This window comes from Patiria miniata, unplaced genomic scaffold (genome assembly GCF_015706575.1).
Source record: "Patiria miniata isolate m_02_andy unplaced genomic scaffold, ASM1570657v1 HiC_scaffold_29, whole genome shotgun sequence".
Classification (NCBI taxonomy): domain Eukaryota; kingdom Metazoa; phylum Echinodermata; class Asteroidea; order Valvatida; family Asterinidae; genus Patiria; species Patiria miniata.
The window spans coordinates 9299167-9322741 of record NW_024037068.1 but is presented as its reverse complement, the minus strand read 5'-3'; the positions used below and the strand labels follow the sequence as shown (position 1 = coordinate 9322741).

General features: G+C 43.1%; 1 protein-coding gene across 2 annotated transcripts in view; it reads right to left on the bottom strand.

Moving 5' to 3' along the window:
* The window catches only part of LOC119735630 (transcriptional regulator ERG homolog), a 38462-nt gene extending 15160 nt beyond the window's left edge, over positions 1-23302 (bottom strand). Inside the window, exons 1-4 of one of the 2 annotated variants that reach the window (XM_038209415.1) lie at positions 22549-23302; positions 21964-22041; positions 6790-6855; positions 2820-2867 (exon numbers count right to left, since the gene is read on the bottom strand). In XM_038209415.1, the coding sequence (XP_038065343.1) occupies positions 2820-2867; positions 6790-6855; positions 21964-22041; positions 22549-22732 (376 nt within the window). In that variant the 5' untranslated portion in view covers positions 22733-23302. The remainder of the gene's footprint in view (positions 1-2819; positions 2868-6789; positions 6856-21963; positions 22042-22548) is intronic. The other variant, XM_038209414.1, reaches the window with a different exon arrangement.
* Positions 23303-23575: the final 273 nt, after the last annotated feature.

The window sequence follows — 23575 nt, the reverse complement described above, 5'->3', positions numbered from 1 at the left end:
GAATGGTAACTGTGGTAACATAGGAGTGGTAACTTAAACAAAAAAATACAATCGAGTGCGAAATTGAGTAATTGGCCTGAGCAAATTTCGTGTTGTTCACTTCAGATTAATGTCAGGTGCACATGAGTAGCATGGAGATTATAATTGACGGCTTGAGATGTTCCATGATATACCACATGTTCCGTAGAAAGGAAGGAGGGCCGAGTCCCAAACCAAACCACGAAATGACATCTCCACTATTAAATAATTGTAATAGTCCCCTTAAACACCAAACAGTTCCTCCATCCGGATATTGACTGGCCAACGGGTCTGGTGATCATTTATCGAGTGACCGACCTCATAATATTAAACAAACTGCACCACTAACCGAACCTTAACTTTGCTGTTGTCTTAAAACAGTCCCGATTCGCAGGAAATTTGTTGCGGTACACAATCCTATGACTTGGGGACCATAGCTCCATGAGCAGATGCGGAGAAGGAAACGGGCGACATTGCATATTGACTGCATCAAAAAAAATTGACATCTTACAATTAAAACTGTACCGGTTCAGGGTAATAAAAAACTTTTTTCTTTACTACGAACCCTCCGGAAATTTCCCCCTTCGGTCAGGACCGAGATGAACAAAGTCTGGGCTGAGATTGTGCCGCGCTTTGATCCCCGCATCCCCGGCAGTATGTGGCTTTGCAAACATCGTCAGTCAGCCGTCCGTGCTTCCGAGCTACAAGGCCCTTCCTTCCTTTCTTCTTCCCTTTTTTTTGCCGCCAAAATTATTGCCGGCCCTCTATTATACTCCCTAGACATGCCGACAAAGTTTCTCTACTGTGACGTGTTCTTTTTTTCTTCTCGTATAGGGCCGCAAGGCAACGTTTATTCCTTCGAAATAAACACTGTTGTGATATTAAAATGTGTTATTAACGGTGCACGGTATCTGTGTGGGTGTTGGTAAACGCTCTGCAATACAATTATTGTAGTGGGGCAGCGAGGGGAAATATTTGGGGGAATTGTGCATGTGATGATACAAGCATGGCATTTGGCACAGAATATCTCTTAATATGGAGCTACAGCTCAATGGTCTTAAGCAAGATATATTTAGGCCATCAGCCTCGATCCAAATTTTTGGCCACCGGTACCAAATGAGGGGAATAATCGTCATAGCGAATTTTGGCAAGGTACGTGTATACACCTCCAGAGTTGGAAAATAATATGCGATAACATTGCAGCGGTGGCAGCTTTTTGGGTTTATCACTTTTTTTCCACCAAAAAATGTCCATCAAAATGCTTGTTACCACTCTAGGGGCGGTATACCTTGCGCATGCGCACTGTAATCATTTATGCCCCGATTTGATACTGAACAAATCCCCATGTTGATGGGCTAATTAGACTATAGGGACATCGCAGATTTGTTCTTTGAAAAAAAAATGTAGGTGGAAACAAGCAATTTTTGAAATTTTCAAAATGGCTGCCATTGCTTGTTATTCTACCTATTTTTTTTTTTCAAAGGACAAATCTCCGATGGCCCTATTGTAGAGCCAAATATCTTTCTTAAGACATACTCTGACTATGTGCCAAATGCCGTGGTTGTATCATCATAGGCACATTCCCATCACCTATCTGCCGGACAGCTATAGCGACAAATAATGTGACAGACAGCGGTAGTTTTCTGAGGCAAAAGTTAGCCTGATCACTGAGTTATCCCCGTATAGAGTGCGTGACTTTAAATGGTTCGGTCCTTGGAAAAATCGTCTCCAACATGACTGAGTTTGATAAGTGAACAGCGTTTACTTCTCTCTCTTTCTTCTGATAAAAATGTGATCAAGCCTTCGGGCAAAACGCGGTTAAGAGTACGGGGGAAACGAATAAGTGGAATTCTGATCTCGATCCGTCGGTGGGTGAACTGAAACAAATCGGTTTTAATTCCTGCTGCCATTTTCCGATTCGGCCTTTAGGCCTTTTTTAAAACTAAAATCTGACTCTCTCACACATGTGAGCCAACGGTTATGAAACGAAATAGCATAACAGAATGACGAACGAGCGTTATGATAAACATTTTCCCAGAATGCTAAATCCACTATGTTGGAACTCATACAGATTAAACAAAAACAAGCTATGACCAGGCCTGGATTATTCAATAGGTAAAGAAGGCACAGAGGACCTGCGAAAATACCACAGTGTGCCGACAGGCTTGTGGAGCTACAAGTTTTGCCAGGCTTGTTTAGTACAGCTTAGCATCAACATGACAATGGTGCTGGTGCCTAGTGCTGAGTAGGGCCTAAGGAGGAGGGAGGAGGGAGGAGGGAGGGGGAGGGGGGGGGGGGTCAACGGGGCCATGCCCCCAAAGACGAACCCCATTTTTATTATTTTTTTTAAGTGACGTCGCGATAAAGGCAGGCACTGCGTATACCACCATCTTCCCCCCCCCCCCTCCAAAAAAATATGGTTAAAGTGGTCAGAAATTGCCTCAGATCGCACCACTGCACAGAGCATCTAGAACCAAACAAATTTCGGGCCTTTATAGCAGGACCAGAACCTCACGCCATATTTTTGCCCCACTTTTTAGGAGACCACATTTTTTTTGGCCCCCCAAGTGTGTTCTGGATCTGCCCTTGACTTCCATTAAACTTCAAAGTACAGTTTCGATTGTCAATGTTTGCTTGTTTGTTGTTTTATTGCTTTTGTTTCCAACAGAGTGAATTGATTCCTTTTTTGGACAGTGACAGATGATATTAAGTGACATGCCTTTGAAAAGAATCAACGAAAAAACAAACAACACAGCAAAATGGGGGTAAAGATGAATAAGACGACAAAAAACAAAGCTTACCTGGATTTGCAAGCGTTCTGCTGGTGGGACCGAAGACTTGATACGGATCTGTGAAAACAGTGCCAGAAAGCGGAGAGTTATAGCTGAAACCCATCACAACAGCCCCAATAAAGAATTTCTGGTGCTAGTAGGCACAAACGCGACTTCTCTCCTTGTTGGTATTAAACGACCGAGTGCGTGCACAACACCAAAGCAGAAAAGTTTGCGGTACTTGTTCGCTCGTGCTCGTCACCAGGAATGGTGAGGTCTGTTGTTAACTTAGTGTTAAGCCCTCAGGATCACTTCCGATAGTGGGCGCGTGGACGAGTTTGCTTTGAAGATTTCGGGCAGAGGGGCTTATCGGAACACCCCTTGTGAGAAAAGTAAGCATAAAGCTCAGGGCTATGGGAAGCAATCCTATTAGCGCGTAAAGTGTTTGGATTGTGGACAGGTCGTAAAGGTGTTACAAAAGGGGAACAAAAGAAGGTTGGCACGCGCCCGGTGTCAAGAATTCCACGCGTGCGAGGGGCCGATAAACCCCCGGAACTCCAGTGGATTATCACAGGGTCCTGTGTGATTTGGTGTGTGGAAGAGTAGATGCTATTGAAAAAGGGCAAATATTTATCCAGGGGTTAGACTCCTATATCGAGCCGACCGGACGGGGGAACTCGTGGGGTTTAGACAATGGGATCGATAGTGGGTAGAAGATGACGTCAGTGAGTGAATGGTGTTCGGAAGGATTACTTAAGTTTGGGTTCTTATTGTTTTTGGAGGTGGGGAAGTAAAAGTACTCCGGTTGAGAGAAGAGATGGTGAGAACTAAGAAGGATGAACGGTGCAATTTGTTTCGGCTTAGCGGCTCGCACGTGGGGCCATTGTCCGGGGACAAGAGGGATTTTACGGCGGATGAGATCCACTGTCCCGTTGACGGTGTATTTTATGATGACATGTTGGGTTTCGTGAAGTCATTTTCGTTACACCGTTGGAATAACCATGGAATAATTTACTTTCATTTAACTTCGACCACAACACTAGATGCTGGGTTTTGTTTGTTTTATTTGTTTCTTATAAACAAATGAGGGGGAGGCAGGGGGACGTAGGGCTAACCTAAGCATTTCTAATTGAAACTACTTGATTGTGCATTTTCGATGTGAAGTATGTGGACTGGTCGTTTTGCAGGGACGGAGTGCTCTTTTCTGTCGTGTTTCTCGTCTTCTTCCCATAGCTTACAGTAATCGCACTTTTGGGTTGTGAGCGGTACCTCTGCATTTTCAAGTCAGCCCAGTAGTACAGCAGATTGGTGATAAGATTGTTCAGTTTGATGGTTAAAGTATGGAATTTGGCACACAGTCAGAGTATGTCATGGGAAAGATCTTTGGCTATAGGGCCATCGCAGATTCGTCCTTTGAAAAAAATATCATTGAATAACAAGCAATGTTCCAAATTTTCAAAATGGCGGCCATTGCATGTTATTCTATGATTTTTTTTCTCAAAGGATAAATCTGCAAAGGCCCTTTAGCCAAATATCTTTCCCATGACACACTCTGACCGTGTGCCAAATTTCATACTTTTATCATCAAATGAACAATTCCATCATATTGTGCGCCAATCTTCCTGACTACAGAGAAACTTATACACCCTTCGATGGCCAGCTTAATTGCATCACACAAAATTCACGCGATCAGCCAAGCATCATCGCAAATATTCTCCTCCAAATTGGATTCGATTTCTATCATTTTCTCTCTTCTTGTTTTGGTGTACACTTGACCACAATCGGGCTAGCGGATTGGAGCTGTTGTCTACGGGAACCTGGAGGGGGGGGGGGGGGCTGAAGGAAGTTCTTTTAGGAAACGCCATCGCGGGACTTAACCAGGTGTGGACAATAACGTAACCGTTAATACCCGTGACTAAAAAGCTCCCAGAATTACTAAAAAACCTCGTCTATTGGGACTCACGATTGCTCGTGTGCCGCTGCTATACACAAGGAGGCATTATGAGCAGACGACCACGCCGCAGCGGCCGGGAACATTAAGCTCGCTCTATCCCCCAAGCCCGAGCACTTAACCACTATAGCAGAAGAGAATTGCGCACAATGAGTTGCACTTGCGGTTGGCGTTGGTGAATGCCATTAGTGACCTTTAAAATCAATTTGTCAGGAGCGGGCCCCAGCCTTGAGTGAGAGCTGAGAGTTGAGAGAGGGACAGAGAGAATTGTCGAGACGGAGAAAGAATGATGAGAGAGTTAAAGAAGTAAAAGAAAAGAAAGAAAACCTAGAGGGACAGTTCATGTAACAAGGGGTAGTCGCAACACTGGCAGACACACAGAGGAACTGACTGACAAACATGTTACATGGAACATGAAGTTCAGAACTAACTTCACTTACAACTAAGGTGAAAACGATGACAACAGACAACGACAATTACAACGACGGCGTGAAAGACAACCGCATCGATTAAAACAATGATGACGAAAAAACAACTAAAATGACAACCTATGATATCGACGACAAAAGACGACGACAACTCAACATAAAACTGCAACACTGACGGCAAGCCACAAGAGTGACAATGACAAAGGTAACGACAACGACGACTGCGGCAATACCAACACTGCAAAAACTATGGTGTTCATTTAACACCATTTGGTATCGATATAGGACAACACCAGTGAAATGTAAAACCAGATGGTCATATATAGATACCAATTTAAATTTAACACGGCTGTTTTTGCAGTGAATATTAAAAAAACCCAAACATCAATACATCACGATCATGAAATATTGCTCCTTTTCTGACAATATCTTATTTTAATATTTCCGTATTTTTTCATATTGACTGATATTATTGTGATCTTTTGGAGGTTTTTTTTTTTTTTAACCAAAGCAATATTGGGACATCTAACAAAAATATCGGTCAATGACACGGACGCACTCGCGGCCCTGCCGGTAACATTATATAACAAACGTCACTGCACATACCGGTTACATTTCAAACATAATATTACACGACTCGCGGCGTACGTGTACAGTGTATATACGGTGGTAGGGGGAAGCGATCGACTTGCGGAGGAAATTAATGGGAAGGAAGGAAGGAAGGATGGAAAGGAGGAAACCAGAAAGACGGATAATCAATGGGAGACACGAGAGGCAGAGTTGAGCAGGGGAGAAGGGGGAGAAAGACGGTTAAAATGGGGAGGGGCAGACGGTCCACAAGGAGGGGGAAAAGTTGGCCAAAAGACCATTATCATGTTGCAGCCATTCGATTTTATTCCCATTCAAATCAATGTAACCAAAGCGAGGCTGGAGGGAAAATAGTCTGGTTCCTTTTTGCCTAAAACATTATCATTCAGTACTGTTATTGGATACAGGGAACATGACTAAAATGGCGGAAGCATGATATAGGTCTATTCAGGTTCTTGGAAAGGGCATTACCAGGTAATTTGGTTTTATGTCATGTCTCAAATCATATGCGTAGATCTATTTGAGTTAAGCATTTCTAATTGCCTCTCAGTGATACCCTGGTTTTGTCCTGGTTTTCTGACGTGATATTTGTACATGGAAAGTGTCGCCATTTGGTACATCTTTTTATTGTTTTGGCACAAGCATGATATGAGATAGAAGCACATAATACTTGACTTATGGATGAAGAATGAAAACAAGATGGAGATAGTGAAAGATAGTTCACATGTGATTTCGAAACGAAGTAGCGCAGGGATGCATCCCGTGGTTCAGACAGACAAGCAGGCTTGCCTGGTTGAGCGTAGCAGGACCCGCAAGTTCCAGTTGAGGACATTAATTATGAGGACATTGATTAGGCCTGTGTACTCATTAAATTTGTACTCAGTGACTCAGTCAGTCAGTGGATCAGTCAATCAGTCTGTGAATCGGTCAATCAGTGGACGATATAGGGTGGCACTTGGGATGGGAGCACAGAACTTTGATGGAAGTTAAGGGGAAGAGAGACCGAGCTGCTTTGTTTTGTTTTTGTTCTCACCTGGTCTGATCTGGGTTGAGGATTCGATGCCAGCCTTGGGAATTGACGTCGTCGTCTGTGTAAATCCTGCCGGGAAATAGTGACAAGAAATCGAAACACTTAATAGAGCATTCTATCTCATCATGAGTTATCTGTGTAGCTTGCTGCCCTTTCTCAATGTCACTGGGATATTGTCAAAACCTAACGAGTCAATCGCAAGTCATCCGGTCTCAAGTCCAATGACAAACTATTTGGATGCACTGTGACAAGTTAGGGAACAATGAAAAACTAAACAGAGGGTAACTCGAGGTTTTACCCTGAGGTACCCCACCAAACCCTGTTAAACCGTGTAAAACCTCGATGTAAACTTCAAGTTACAGGCGGTAACTCGAGGTTTTACACTGAGGTACCCCACCAAACCCTGTTAAACCTTGAAAAACCTCAATGTAAACTTCAAGTTACAGGAGGTAACTCCAGGTTCTACCCTGAGGTACCCCACAACACCCTGTTAAACCTTGTAAAACGTCGAGGTAAACCTCGAGTTACCGCCTGTTTAATTTTGCATTCTCCTACGCGAATCTTCATTTTGTTCACCCCGGTTAATTATGATTTGACGTGTGATTTCTTTCTGAGTGTCTTGCTTAAAAACAGTTCACCTCCGTAGAAATACAAAAACTTAAGTGTTCAAATCATAAAGTCAATCATATACAAGCTGAGAATTTATTTTGAATTCAAGACAGAAAATTAATTTATTTTGAATTCCTAACAAGAAAAAACTTGAGCAAAACAACGAGCACAGTTATCGCGAAAAAAAAGAAGCAAAAAGTGTATCTTTATAGTGACTTCTATTTCGGGGCTATTTCGAAGAGAATTTCCAAGCGTAAGTAATGTCGTATAGTGGCCCAACCCGGTAGGGGGCCCAGATTTGTAAGAGCTATGGGAAGAAATAAGGGAAATAAAATAAAAACTTAAACCATCTTTCGGAGGGGGGGGGGGGGGTTTGAAGAAAATTGTCTAGGACGCGGGATGGCTTAAGTGGCCAGCTTTTACGCACCCGGAGAGAGAGGAAGGGATAATACCCGCACGGCAGGAAGTGTTACTCGCCCACTGCGCACCGAGAGCCGTGGAGCGGAGTGCCTGCATTTGATGCGCGATCGCCCATGAATGCTTCCCTCGTTGAGGGAGAAGAGAGTAGAAAGAGAGTAAAAAAAACTAGAGATGAAGTAAAAGAAAGGGGGGACATTCCCAACTGCTGTGCCCTGCTATTCCCAGGCCGTCTGTTGTATACCGAGTATGGATGCTAAGCAACTGCGATCTCACTCGGTTGATTTTTTTTCACATTTCGTCCAAGAGTTCTCTGCAGTCGGCCGATCCAACGCACGCGCTAGGCCCATGAAAAATTCAGCGCGGCAAAATGGCCGGTTTGTTAAAATCTCGTGGGACGCGAGAAGCCTTATCAAATATTCATCTGTTGTGGTGCGGGAAGTAGCAACGAAGCCGTATACGAAAGCTACAATGGAGTATTGGCCGATAAGATTGACGGATAAATAAAAACGGTACTTTTTTTAAAGTTAAATTAAACAATAAAACCCTTGCTGGCTGTAACGATTCGTGCAACATAATACACCCTTTGAAGGTTGGGGTTTTTTTCTTCAAATTTCACAGAGGACCAGCGAGAATAGGTAAAGACACATCCAGACTTCTTTTAAAGGAAGGCCAGACTCCTTTTCATGATGGATATCAAAATTTCCTTCTTCACACAATTTTGTATTTCTGAGTTTCTGAATTTGGTTCAACAAGCTTCAAAGATAACATCGATTTCTTGTTCAGAATTATTTCGTATGCGTATTGTTGCGCTGTCTAAAAATCTGCACACAGAATAGCCTGACTTCAAAAAGTTTACTTACAAATCAATATAAAACATGCTATCAATCAAAAACATGCTGTCAAATATTAAGCAGTTATGGTTTATCAAAGAGTGGGTCAAGTGGCCTCGTTAATTGGATCCTAAGTTTTTGAAATGTGGTGTATTCAATCTCAACTGTGCTTATACACTTTTTAGGTGACGACGTGTACGACCACTGGTCAGTATAAAATACAAGTATGATGCTGAGTATTTTGCTATGCAACCGCTGAATCACAGAGGTGGAGATCGACGACCAAGGCTAGGACATGGTCATCTAATCTTAAACAGATATTAATTAAAGTGGCTGGTTTATTATTAGTTGGCCAGTTCGGTTACTTAAGGACTACTCGGATTTGAGTAGGCAACAGGCCTGCAGAACCGAATTGTGGTCACAGTTAACGGATCAAACAATGTCTGGATCGAAATTGGCTCGAACAACCCCTTGGGGCCGACGTCTTCAAATACCAAAAGCACAACCAGTCCCGTACCCCTAAGGCAAAGGGGGTATCATCCATCGGTGCCGAATCAATCCCGTGGGGTCCGAACATAAGGCCATGAATACCGAGCATCAAAATGCATTGCGCAACGTGCGCAGGGAGCCGCGTGATGGCAGGGGAAATCAGCCGTGGCCACTGGAGGAGAAAAACTCCCACAGCGGACCTCAGATGGTCCGTCGACTCGCAAAAACCGATAAAACAAAACGGCGGAGTTTTTTTTTGGGTTGCTCTCTCCATCCACACGTCCCTACTTTGCCTCCATCTCACTTGCCGAGCGCGTCTGGTGCGATGCACCGCTCCACGCGTATATTACGTGCACGTCTGACTGGTTAAGCCGGCGAGTTTTAAGGGTCCCTAGGTGATTTTTATTGGGGGGAAATTAGCCGCTGGATGAGATGTTAAATACACCAGGGAATGGCTTTGCCCGAGCCGGAGCTCAGCCAGATTTGTCTTGTTTTCTTCTTATTTACTCTGCGGGCCGAGCATGCACAGATGGTGAATGTTTTGAGAAGCAAGCTGGGCTCGCGGTGGTGGTGAAGATGAAGGGCAACAACGGAAGGCTGAAGCATCCCTTCGTGACCTTGCTGATCCACTGTGTTAAGTAAAAGGGTAAAATGAATGCGGAGACCTTCTCTGTCGTAATGCGAAGTACTTTATGAACAATGGAGGCGAAACACACCATAACGAGAGAGAAGCGGATGGGCCATCAGATTTGGACGTTTCGCTTCGTTCCAGCCCTCAGACACACTTCGAGGCTTTGGTGCTCGAACCGGACAGAAAGAGTCTATTTTTGATCTTAGTTTTATATTATTCTGGTAATGAAACCAATTCCCCAAAAGAGCCCTAAATAGTGTAGCTCGAAAGCCTGAAGAAACCTAGGCCTATAGAGGGAAGACAATGACAAGAAATTACAGTTTTTAGAAGGTGGGAGGAAAACCCCAGACGAATATTCTGGGGAAAACCCGCGGGATCAGGTAGGGACTGAAAACCCAATATACATGGCCCAGGCAGGAATCGAACCCGGGCCATAGCGCTGGAAGGCGAGGAAAGTAAGCACTGCGCAAACCTGTCTCCCCAGATGACTCTGAAAATATTGGCTTGGACTGACATAATTTCCCATTCGCGTATTGCAGAATATTACCAACCCCATTATTGAGTCTGCAGACGGTTCTAAAATCAGTGGCCTAACATCACGAAGCTGATGTTCGAAGCGGGAGCAGGAGACAAAGCCGACGCTTGAGAAACAGCTAAAGGTCCGAGTCAGAACAATCCTTACCAAAACAAAACTTGTTCGGCACTTCGCAAACAAAAAGAGACTGTGTTTTCAAGACATTCTCCTACCTTTCAATACAGACAACCACCCTGTGTAAATATTTCAAAGGTAAATTTATTTTGTTCACAACGCGAGTTTCCCTCCTTCAGTCAAATTCCCGAGCATTCACAGCGTACTTCAACCGCTCCCGATGTTTCGTTGGAATTTGATACGAAGCAGGCAAAAATACAAGACAACAGACTTTACATTATTTTCTCAAAGAACAACAGAAAACAAAAGGTGAAGTAGCAAAGGCAATGTGAGCCTGAACTGAGGGTTACTTCCGAGGGAAATTTCATTTCCAGCGCAATTAATTGACTTCATTCTCTTCCCATTCCTCGCACTGTCGAGGTCATCAGTTTTTCCCCGGTCCAGAACAATAGAAATCTCCGCGGACAATAGCGCGCCCTATGGCGTCGTCCAATGGTATAGACGCGCGCGCGCGCCCCCCGAACCCGACCCCCAATCAGCGCTCGACTTTATCGATCGTCTTGTACACGGCTATTTACAATTCATGCGAGCTGAAAAATATTGAAGGCTCGCACGGTTCTGGGTGGCCAATAAAATCGTGCGCACGCATGCTTAAAAGAGAAGGATGGAATAACGCGACGAAGAAGAAGAGGCAGAAGTGAAGAAGAAGAGAGCGGGGGGAGATAACACGCGGTCGGCGCCCGATCGATTTTATGGAAATGAGGAAAGCTAAAGATGATGTGGAGTGATTTCCTCGGTACTGAACTTGACTGTCCTTTGCCTTGCTTAGGTAATGGGCGATATTTATTTGGCCAAATTATTATCGTCTTGACAATGATCGTACCCTTGAGGTGAGGTGAAAATATGAAGCTTGTTAGCTTCGTGACTAATGTCATGCACAAGAATGCCAGGCTTGATATCATGCATAAGTATTCGTTTCAATGGATAAAATAAATCATTGTGCCTTACTTTTCTTGTTCGAATAATTTATTTTACTGCTCGTGAAGTATAGGGAATGATTAAATACAAAATCTTTGACAGTTTCTGGCGGGAATTTATTGACACAATTCTTAGGAAAGTTGTTGACAAAATAAAAACCTTATTTTGGTATTTTTCATGGTAGAATGCCTTTGTCCAGTGGTTACGGTGTTGGACTCGTGTTCGAACCCTGCCAGGAACATAATGTTTGTGCCCTTGCGCAAGACACTTAACTACAAATGCCTCTCTCCACCCAGGAGTATGAATGGGTACCTGTGAGGGTAGAGGACCGAATGTGCGCTGATATCGGCTGCCGCGTGCTCTCGTGGCCTGATGAACTGGGGAATAACTGTAAAGCGCTTTGAGATTGTTGATACGATGGAAAGCGCTATTTAAGCATTACAATTTATTTTATAGGCATGTTTTAATTATTTCAAACGAATTGGAATTAGAAATTCTCATATTGTTAACAAGCCAAATTTGAGTTAAAATCACAAGTAGTGCCACAAGTTCCGAGGGATGAATAACGACAAAAGAATATATATCACAACTCATTTGGATAGTTCGTCACTTGACTAGAAAGTCTGGGTGACTTGAGATTGACGTGAGAGGGCGCACAGTGGCATAATCACGTCTCTTGTTCCAGTGCATCGAAAGTAATTTAACTACACATTATCCGAAACGCCAAAGATTTTATTTTTGTTCATATTACGTGAAGCATCAAACAGTGATAATAGTGCGTTCTTTAAAGTATGCACGTACGCGGCTCAGAAAAAAACCAAACAAGACAAATCTACGCGTGAAGACTCCCCATGACAACGGCCGCTGGGCACCAAAATGCTTCCACATCGCTCAACAATGGACAGAGATATATCATTATCAGACGTGTATTATCGGGGCCAAGTACGTGTTGGTCAAGATATCAAAAAAATGACCGCTATAAAACCGTACACCATTTGGCTTGCGCTAAGCTCCACAAGCTCCTCAGTGCGTGTATGTGTGTGCTTTATTTTAACGTTCTCCATTAAAAAAAGCCCATACAAGCCGCACGCCTTATCGCACCTACTCTGCAAACATTGCCATATTTATTAGTCAAATATGGATACCATATTAGTGAGCGCTTGGCTTTTTTCTTCTCTGCGGTAGTATAATAGGCGACAGCTGTACCAATGCGCTATGAATGCATTAGGCGTGATTTGGAGCCGCTCCAATCATGTACAACAAGGCTAGGACATCACTCTACCACTTGAGTTTAGTATGACTTTCATTACGGCACATATGGGCCGGTATTTTAATTGACGGGATTTTTTTTATGATCACTGATTTCATGTGTGATATAGTCTAAATATAAACTGGTATAATTAACTTCAATTTTCTTCGGGTTTCCCCAAAAGGGTAAGCCTGTAAAATTCCCAACCTCTGAACAAACACACACCACAGGATTTACGTTCATGATTTATTAATTGAAATTGAATCTTACCCCTTTACTCTTAATCTAACTGTTAAAGTTGGAGGTATATGGGCGCTTCTTCAAAATTCGATTTTCTTTTTCGAACGAAATTTAAAGGAATATAATGCCCTATAACAAAAAAAATTGCTTGTTTGTTTTTGCAGGCCTTTTTGCAGTTTTAAAAAGCGGTTTTAAATGGCGCGCTGTCGCAAAAGCGCATGCGCACACTGGGTCCTACTAGTAGAACGAATTAGGAGCGTCATCCCGCTCTTAATTCAAAAGTTGAAATTAATTAATTGATTACTTGTCGAGAGCCGATTTTTGCCTTCAATGTCTCATTGGAAAGTTCATAACTAATGTAATGCTAGACAATTATCAATTCAATTTGAAAATATATTGTTCAAGGTGTCACGCCCGAAAATCATTGTGTACACCAACTTTAAGTTAAAAATTGTTTCTCTGTACCATGCTGAAAAATGTCTCGGAATGGTCTAGTCATAATACTGTATAAAAAAACCGTAATTACCCCAACTCCATTGAAAATATGTCCTCGGCTCATTGGTTTTGTGAAACATCTAAAAATATTTCAAGAGTAGGCCACACATTTACACTGAAAAATACAGTTCCTTAATACAAATTGCAGTTGTGTAGTTATTTACATGATTTTTGTGTTGTGCCTTGTTAGGAAAAAAATGTAGCAAAGCATTTTCCTCCTTTTTTTTCAATGTGATCTTGTTTTAACCCCACAACAGCATTTCTGTTTCTGACCGCGTATTTGGAGTGTAAATCAGCATTAAAAGTCAATAATCTCATCAAACAAGACCCACACTTCATTTCTTTCTCCCTTCCGACCGCGGGGACGGGGGAGACAGTAATTTGCAGCGGGCACCGGGGAAACGGCCGATGGTTTCGTGGGGCGATCTCAAGTAGCTGCGCGGTGATTCCGACCGCTCGACCCCGGCCAAGTCCTACCGAAGAATGCGGCGGGGGCGCGGGGGCCGTGGCCCCGGTCCGCGTGCGACCATCTGCTCGCTGTCGCCTCGTGTTTACACGGAGGGCCCCCCTTGATTGGTGTCGATATGCCCGTGAACAGCTGCCCCGATTAATATCGCATCGATCCCCCAGCCTGCGGATGCATAAGTTAGGAGGGTGAGTTTGTTTAGGGGGAGACCGAGGGTATGGACAGAGGTGGTTCAAGTTCGTACGTACACCCGAATAGAAGATTGTGCAACTATCGGTGCATGGATGTAGCCTTGACTTTCGCATGGCAATCGCACAGTGCATGTTCATTCGCGTCGAAAACAAACATCAAAGTTCCTTACAGCAATTTTTTTTTTAATTTGTGACAAGGTACCGGGTACCAGGGTCCTACCTCATCAAACTTTACTTTGGTAACTGGCGTGCTATAGCCAACATATAAAATCTAACAGGGGACAGGCACAAGTAAATACAAATGGCTTGATATTTTGGTAACCGTTCTGCTATTACATGCTAAGCATTATCTACAGCGCTTAGCAGTCCCTGAACTTTGCCCGAGCTCTATCGAAACGAGGCATGCATCTCGCAGGTCTTTTACAGCAATTGGCCTTTGAACATTGAGGAAGTTTGGAGATTAAGATCTTGTGAATTTAGAAATGTCGTTGTTTTGAGGCTGCTCAATAATCGTACCAAGCATCAACCGACGGAATGTTTCGCTTCCTTGCAATTTCAAGAGAACGTACATTATTCTGCAGTCAATTTGTACTTGTGGTTTGTGTTGAACCATTAACTGTCCCATTCCTGGTAACTTAGGACATGGATTTTGGAGATGTGTTTCATTTTACACGGGGCCGTGCAACAAGGGGCATTTGCTGTTTCTAGCCACGTTTATACAACACAAACAAGTGATTTCCCACCTTATACCTGACTTATACATGAAGCTTGTCACATTTACTCACAGGGCGCAGGGGGGGGGGGGGCTTTAAAAGACAAAACAAGCATTAACCGTTTCCCGCCAATATTTTCACGCTCGAGGGAGAATCTGGCGCCGAGTTTGACGACCATCTCGCAGACACGCATTTCACACGACATTGCGCGCCGTATATATATAGGCCTATATATTCCGCGCTTGCGAAGTCCCCGAAAAAATAGACGAGACATATGGTGAGGGGAAGACAAAAATAAAGTGCCATAAAAAGCCCCACTCGAAACCGGACGAATTCGGGACCCTCTGATGTTTACCCAACTCCCGCGAATTTCCATAATTATTGGCGGTGATATCTACCGGCTATCTTGTCCTTTTTTTTTTTTTAGCGAAGATACGGCCGAGGGGCTGCGGTGAGTTAGCTCAGCTCGCCCGCCGGGCCGGGGGAGAAAGAGAAAGATAAAATAGCAGGGGGCCGAGAGCTTCACCGGAACCGCGAAGGACCGTCTGCGCTCATGATACTAAAATGATCGCAAATAATGAAATTTGATTGGAATATCATGTCTCCGAAAATGTGGAATTTGAACCTTTGGAGAGCGCTCCCTATAATGCACAGACGATGCTTAGGAAACCACAGCCATGGGCCCATAACCAGGTCATGCATTTATGCAACCGAACAGGTCGTTATACTGCTGTGGTGTCAGTGTCTGTTGCAATCATGGTTGTCATTTTCGTAATACATGTCACTATTTTCAAAAAGGCGTAAACTACAACAAGATAAATATGTCCAATGTTGGGTTTTGCCCTTCATCGACCTATTTTTTTTTATTTTTTATATTAACACTGCATACTCCCGAGTGATTGTGAGAAAACAATCACTCAGGTGGGACTCGAACCCACGACCTCCTGCTTACTATAGTGCAGACGATTAATTATAATTATGTACAATTACCGGCATGTTCCCATCTTATTGAAAAACGTACAAACTAATGCGCGGTTCTTTTAAATGTTTCCTTGATGGGTAATTTTTTTCAAATAAAAAAAGTTATATGAGCGAATATCCGTCAACTTATTCCACATATAGGTTGCTTATAGGTTGCTTGGACTTAATGCTCATTGATAAGAAATTAATTAATTAGTAAAGGTATAATATTTTTAACGAGCCATAACGACATATACTCTGACGCATTGAACCAATGCACTGCTGCGCTGTTCGTAGGTCACGAAGTGACGGTTTAGGTTTAGTAATCAACAAGTAAAAACATCCATTAATTTCATAATTGTCATCACCCTTATATTCCCCTCTAAACAATGGCTAAACTCCCATTCCGTAACGCTGGAAGTATCAACTTCACCGGCATCCGGCGTGCAGCGGCCACGAACGACAAGACAGCGGGTAATATGGCCCCTCTTGACGGTGTAGGAGTTTGCCCCCCAATCGCCGGGGTCTGGGGCACTTGAGCACCCCCGGCGGTCGGCAAGTGGCTGCCAGCTACTCTGAAATCTCGGAAGTAGTCCAAGATGGCGTAAAGCTACTCGGCGCGCTCGTACTTGACCCTCAGAGAGGCCAAAACGAATGCATAATTCTATATTTTTGTTCATATATCATCCGATCCAATGAAAAAAAATGCGCGGCATAATACTCCTGCATGTTCCCATGACGAATTTGTAATCAAGCAACTGCCATGCCTGCTCTGTTATGTGAAACATTTATGTAATGTTGTAGGGGAGAACATGCATGTTGCATGCGAATGGCATGAAACAAAGTTGTTGCAGAAACAAGGTTTTATTGCTGGTTTGCTGACACATTTAAATAGGTAACATTAATTAAATATGTTAACGAGAATTAAAACAGGTGAATTCCAAGATACACTGGTAAGCATAAACATGAGGGCTGTTTTGAGTAACTGTTAAATGAAGGAGATAAAAGTGAAGCTTTTGTGATAATTTCATGAAGTTGATAAGGACAAATATGTGCTAAGCTCGGAGTACAATTTGCTTATAGCTAAGATAAGTAAAAAGCTAAAATGCAATAGGGCTGATAGCTAAAATAAGTGACCGGCTAAAATGCAACGGGGCTTATAGCTAAAAGAAGTGACCAGCTAGAATGCAACGGGGTTTATAGCTAAGTTAAGTGACCAGCTAAAATGAAACGAGGCTTAGAGATAAAATAAGTGACCAGCTAGAACGCAATAGGGCTTATAGCTAAAATAAGTGTCCAGCTAAAATGCCACGGGGCTCATAGCTAAAAATAAGTGACCGGCTAAAATGCAACGGGGCTTATAGCTAAAAGAAGTGACCAGCTAAAATGCAACGGGGCTCATAGCTAAAATAAGTGACCAGCTAAGATGCCACGGGGCTCATAGCTAAAAATAAGTGACCAGCTAAAATGCAACGGGGCTCATAGCTAAAATAAGTGACCAGCTAAAATGCCACGGGGCTCATAGCTAAAAATAAGTGACCAGCTAAAATGCAACGGGGCTCATAGCTAAAATAAGTGACCAGCTAAGATACAACGGGGCTCATAGCTAAAATTAGTGACCAGCTAAGATACAATGGGGCTCATAGCTAAAATTAGTGACCAGCTAAGATACAACGGGGCTCATAGCTAAAATTAGTGACCAGCTAAGATACAATGGGGCTTAGGCTATAGCTAAAATTAGTGACCAGCTAGAATGCAACGGGGCTTATAGCTAAAATAAGTGACTAGCTTAAATGCAACGAGCCGCATTTTGGCGAGCAAGAAGAATGCCTAAGCATTAATTTTTGGACTCTAGAGTACGGATGGATGCCTGTAAAAAATGGACATGGGCTTATGGAGTCTCGTTTACTAACGCATGCTGTCCTGTCTGATCTTTTGCGGAAAAATCACGACACTCTGAACAACCACTGACAGAAAAAAATACTTGTAAATCCCCATTATTTCATTAACACTTCAATATCATGCCATACAAAGAAACTGACGAGCCCACCACGCAAAGCCGGGCGACCGGCAACCGAAATATTCCAAAAAAAATCGTCGGCGGTCATTAATAAAATTGACAATTCTCACGACAAGAGCTCCGGCACTTTGTTGCACAATAGTTAAATATTAGTCTTTCTACTGGGCGAAAAAAAGCTTTTAAAACCCATTAGGCGTGAAATTGCTCGTCGGAATTAGATTATCGACACGAAAGTACCTTGACTTTTCAACTTGCCAAGCATACACCTTCGCTTAACACTTATCATTTTCAGCTTTTTTTTTTACAACCTCCCCAATATCAAACGTTGTACTTTATGGCAGAGTTCAAGCATTATTGTAACTGTATGTTTTGCTCAATCCTTATCAATGTACTTTGAATAATTCTGCTTCCAGCCCGAACCTAAAACATTGATAGAAATTTGGTTCTTTTAACGAAGGGAAACGGTTCACGCTGAACATTCTAAATGTTATTCTTTTTGATGAAACAATACCCTTACAAGACGCCTTTCTGTGTAAGGAACTGATTGGACAAATAACGGCAGGGCAAGTCTAGTTGAACACGCCCTGCAGTCACTGTGTGGACCTCTGAACAAAAGAAGTCCACACAGTGCAGGTAGTGAAGACGTTGTGTGGACTTGCCCATCTTTGTAAACACCGGCAATCGTGGACCCTATTGTCCCTAATCTTCAGTCCTTTCTTTGTACTTTAACTTTTTTAGTGACAGCTCTCATCGGTTTTGTACACGAATTACAATCGTGGACTATCGGTCAATCGTGGACGTATTGTTTGTGCCCTAACCCTTTTGACCTAGGTCCACGATTGCCGGTGTTAACATACTCAATGTTTCCTTCTCTCTGAAAAAAAAAACAGTTTTAGAGGAATGCTTGGCTTAGGCTTATCCGTCGGAAAATGAAGAGGAACACTCAAGGAAATCATGATCACAAACTCGGGTTGAAAGAGTGTTCACAGCGCGAGTAAAATGAGTTTTTTTCTCCGGTTTTTCTTAACTACACGAAAACAAGGAATGTCCACACTAGGTGTGTAACGTCAATGTGTGTGTGTGCCAAAAATGTTATCAAGATAACACGGTTCTTAACTACACGAAAACAAAGGAATGTCCACACTACGTATATAACGAAAACATGCGTGTGTGCCAAAATTGCAATCAAGATATCACTGCTCTTATCTGTTTTAAACAAAGATTATATCATCTCTATCTTCCTTCCAATTGTTGTTGATTATGCATTTCATGTGTCTTTTATACAAAAAGATTGCATAATTTGCTGACTGTGAACGGGCATCTAAATAAAGAAAATGCAATAATTGCAGATCCCCCACCATCAACGCCAGAAACCTACGCAGTTGAGGTTAATACGACACCTATAATTGGCCGATTACAATTGACCGGCGCGATAACGAAGCGGTCTCCGGGGGATTTTTATTGCTGATTTTCTCGTGGCTTGTGTTGTTGCCTGGGCCGCCCCGGCGAGCCGACAATGCCCCGTAATTAAATTGACTTTAATTTCGTTCCCAATCACAGTCAACTCCGTGTGTCTGTTACGCGGTAAATCAAACACCTTTCTCTTTTTTTTTTTGATCGGAATTTTTTTTTTTTTTTTTTTTTTAAATCTGATGAGCAACGCATCATAAACGTCACGGCGCGTCGGAACCCGCACTGTCTGTATAATTGTTTTTCGCAGCAATCAAAATGTTATATTGGATGAATTCAGTTGTATTTATTTCACATTTTCTTCCTGCATATAATATTTTACTTAACATTAAAACTATATTAATGTCTCCTCTCACCCCTGTTTGCATGAAACTTGATTGGATGCGTGGAATGTGCACACATTAAGGATAAACAAAAAGACACGCAGCACTGAAAGTATTGGGTATATCTTTTTTATATATTGACGACGAAATTGGGAGCTATTTTAAAAATTGGTTTGCCAGAAGAATCAGTGTGTCAAAAGGACCCATTTTTATGATGAAAAAGGAAAATCAGTCATATTTTCATGCTACGAAAATTTGGCTCACAGCATTCAGTCCAAAATTAGTTTCGTATAGGAAGAATACTTTGACATTTTGCTATTAAAGGTCGACAGTTCGAACCTTGTTATTTTGCCAATTACAAGGACGATCCGGGACATGGTTCCATCGGAATATTCAAACAATTGCACGCGTGAAATTGAAAAAAAAAATTCTTCACATATTGTTTTCGGTACACGACCGCGGCCGGGACTAGGGTTTCGTATGGAGCTATAGTGCAAATAGCCCCGAGATCTCGCCGAATCCCGCGAGAAACCAAAGCCGTAGCAAAATATTGACAGGGGGAGCCGGCGTGTCAATTGCGCGCCCAATCTCTGGCCGCGATCGCTTTCCAGATTCAATAGGCGAGGGTTTTATAATGAAATTCGTTCGAGGTGGAGGCTGACACGGTCACGTGACAGATAGGAGGTCCTCTTTTTTGGTTGTTCATGGCGATCGAGTTGTTCATGGCGGCTGAGTGGTGAACGCAACAGAATTCCTTTAGCATGTTAGGCTTAATATTGGTACTCAAAATTGATATCTTTTTAAAAAAACATCAGACACTTTTGAATTTGTAACTGAAATGTTGTTTTAAAAAGCATTGTGAAGAGATTAATATTTGATATGTTTGATTGAGGATATACATGGTACAATCTAATTCGCAAAACTTTAGAACTTCTAAAATCCTGTACTGTTGATCTTCAATATTCACTAATGTTGGAACAGGCATGCAACTGGGTAGTCACAAAAAAGAGGAAATTCAAATATTTCCAAGAGTTTGTACAGTGTTTTTCTATGTTCAATGGCACATATCGGGGGTTAAAGAAGAGGAAATCAGCTGATCTGAGGAAAATTGCACGCCTGTTACAGGTACCACATTGTTACGGTCGTGAAAAAAACAGGTTTCTACTTCTGAGTAGCAATCGCAATGTCCTACCAAAGGACAAAAAATCCAGAGTGTTTCGGGCTAAAAATCCACGAGAAAATGAAAAATAAAACAAAAATGTGATGACTGTCCTTTGAAACCTGTGATCGATAAACCAGATGAATTGGAAGGTCGAAATTATCTGGGGCGGGGAGTGAGAAGCGCGGACAGTATTAACCTTATGACCGGTAGAATTACAACGATGGCATCAATTATTGATGCAATTTTTGTTGATGCTTTGAAATTATATACGGTGAAATACAATTTCCCTCATACACAAGGAACGCCACATTTTGTCAGCCTGTGTTTCGGTATACGAAGTGTTGTTTGGCCAGAAGTGAAAACCTGAAAAACATCTTATATTTCTTGCAGTAATGATTCATAACTTATAGTGATTATACACCACAATTTGCACGACATGGCTCATTTATAAATGCTATTACGTTGACCAGTAAAAGAATACGGTAACTTTCCATAAACTTCCAAATTCCTTGGATCTAGCACGGTTAAGTGAAATGATACCTGAATTAATACATAAGGCACATATATTTTTGAGATAAATCTTTTATATTGTTATGCGTCAGATGATCAAATTTGTTTTTTTTTCTTTCGGACAAAATTCGAATCCTCAAAATTGCAATAGATATTGGGATGGACCTTGCGATAACAAAAATAAGGCCTAAGGGTTTGCATGGTGGACATGATCAGTGAATGGGAGGTTTGCGGTAACACCATGTGAAAGGAAGATATCTCTAGTGAGTTGTGTGGTTCTGAGAAGAATCAGTTGGTTTAACTCTTAATTTCGAACAGTTTGCCCTGCTCGTCATCAGCAGATAACAAAAATATTTTCATTGATTCACGATCAAAGAGTGTTGAGGTAATTTGCAAAACTAACGTTGCACAAAACAAGTCCAGTTGAGGAAAGAATTATTCATGATTACTTCAATTGTCAAGTGGTGCCTAGCAGCGGCGAATAAAAAAGCCGGTGCTTAAATATCGTATCAACTGATTCCTGTTACCCAGACAACATGAGAAATACAATTTGAACATTGATATTCGCTACTGCTTTTCATACGCATGTATACATGACATCTGAACAATTTAACATTCACACACCTGCAAAAATGATTCCTAATTGATTGCTATTGGAAATACGGCTGTTGAATGTTTCTCTTTTTGGTATACAATTTTGGCACCGTCGCTCAGGTTAATGTCACAAGCCTCCAGGTGAGAGAATTGAAAACAAACTCAATTTCAAACTTACCTTTTGAGGAGGACACAGGCACAGACGAGGCCCAGCTGTTTTGCCTGCCGCGCACCAGCGACTCAGCACACGAAGGCTCTGCAACAAACACCGAGAGAAAAAAGAAGAGAAAGTTTAGTCCACATATCGCGGTCTAGGTCTACCGAGAGCAGCGCCGATCGCACGGCGGGCAGGAGGGGTGCCGGAGACGGTCGCGGGGAAGAATTACTACGAACACGGAGAAGAAGACAAAATCCCCGCCGTCGCAGGTTAAGTCCGCACGGTGAAGAAGTGACGATCGCCCCGTTGTGGCTCGCCGTGCGCCGCTCGCCGACCGCGCCGCAGCGCCGTTAAATAAATGAGCGCGCGGGAGAGGAACCCTTCACATGCGTGGAGATGCAGACATCCTTCCTTCCTTCCTTCCTTCCTGCAGTACCGACTATCTTGCACAGTCATAAGTGGCGCGGGGGGTTTCTCCGGCTAAAAATAAACGTCCAGCTAATTTCTTGGCAATTTTTTTTCTGGATTCAGGCTTTGATTAAAAATGATTCTCTTTGGGGGAAATGATTTTTAAGTGTGAGAGAAGTGGATTTGAGTTTGTTTTACCCGTGAGAAACATCTGATGGGCGGGCGTATCGTAGTGATGGGAGTAGGAGTGATGCACCGGCGACCAGCGTTTCCCACCGATTTTGTCCGCCACCGCCGCGAACTTCTCCCGTTGGAGCTCCACTATTGCGGCCTGGATCCCCGAGATAATTTCCAAAGATCCGGACTTTGGGCCGGAACGCATGTGCTCTTTTGCTAACAAAACTCCGGCCGATCCTCAGCAGCATGCACCAGGTTTGAGCTTCGAAGAGGAAGTGAAGAGATGAGGGATAACAAAAACCCCTGGCGCCTCAAGTTTAGAAGTGAATTCTCCGAGGTACGCGCGCGCACTCACACACACATAAACACACCGTCAGCTCGTTGGCTTATAAGGAGCAGACGACATCAAGCTTTGCTGGAGTAAGAGAGATGCTGCACACATACACGCCACGGCAACCACCCAGATCACTGCTCGACTGTGATTTATCAAATATTGAAGCCCGGATTCATTGTTAGTGATTTGTTTTTGCGGTGGGGCTAACCAATAATACACTTTTTCTTTCGTCTTCTATAACTCGGTACGGCTGCCTCAGTCACTAGGGGGCTCCCAGCAAAATGCTGTGTGGAGGTTCAAGCGGAGCCGACGGAGCCAGTGATGTGACGAATTCCCTGCCGGCCCAATGGCTTAGCAACAGGGACCCAAGCCGCTTATTGGTTTGCTGGCGGTTAATGGCTGCGATATCGGGGCGCCCTGCGCGCGTACCAAGCCGCATGAATAGAGATGAGCCGGCCTCAGCCAATCAAGGGGCGCTATCGCCTGCAATGAAAACAGCGGGTGGAGGGGGGAGCGAAGAGGTGGAGGCCTCAGAGGGATATGACCACTGACAGGACGTTGGTGATGGGAGGATAGCGGTCTATACGCGGTTTAACCACCCCCTCCCCTCTCCATTTCTGCTTGCCTGCTCCGGGCATGCATTAGCAAACTCCGGACCCGCACCTCGGCCAAGACAGCGATCCTGTCTGGCCGCGTGCACGGGGAGCCCCTTCA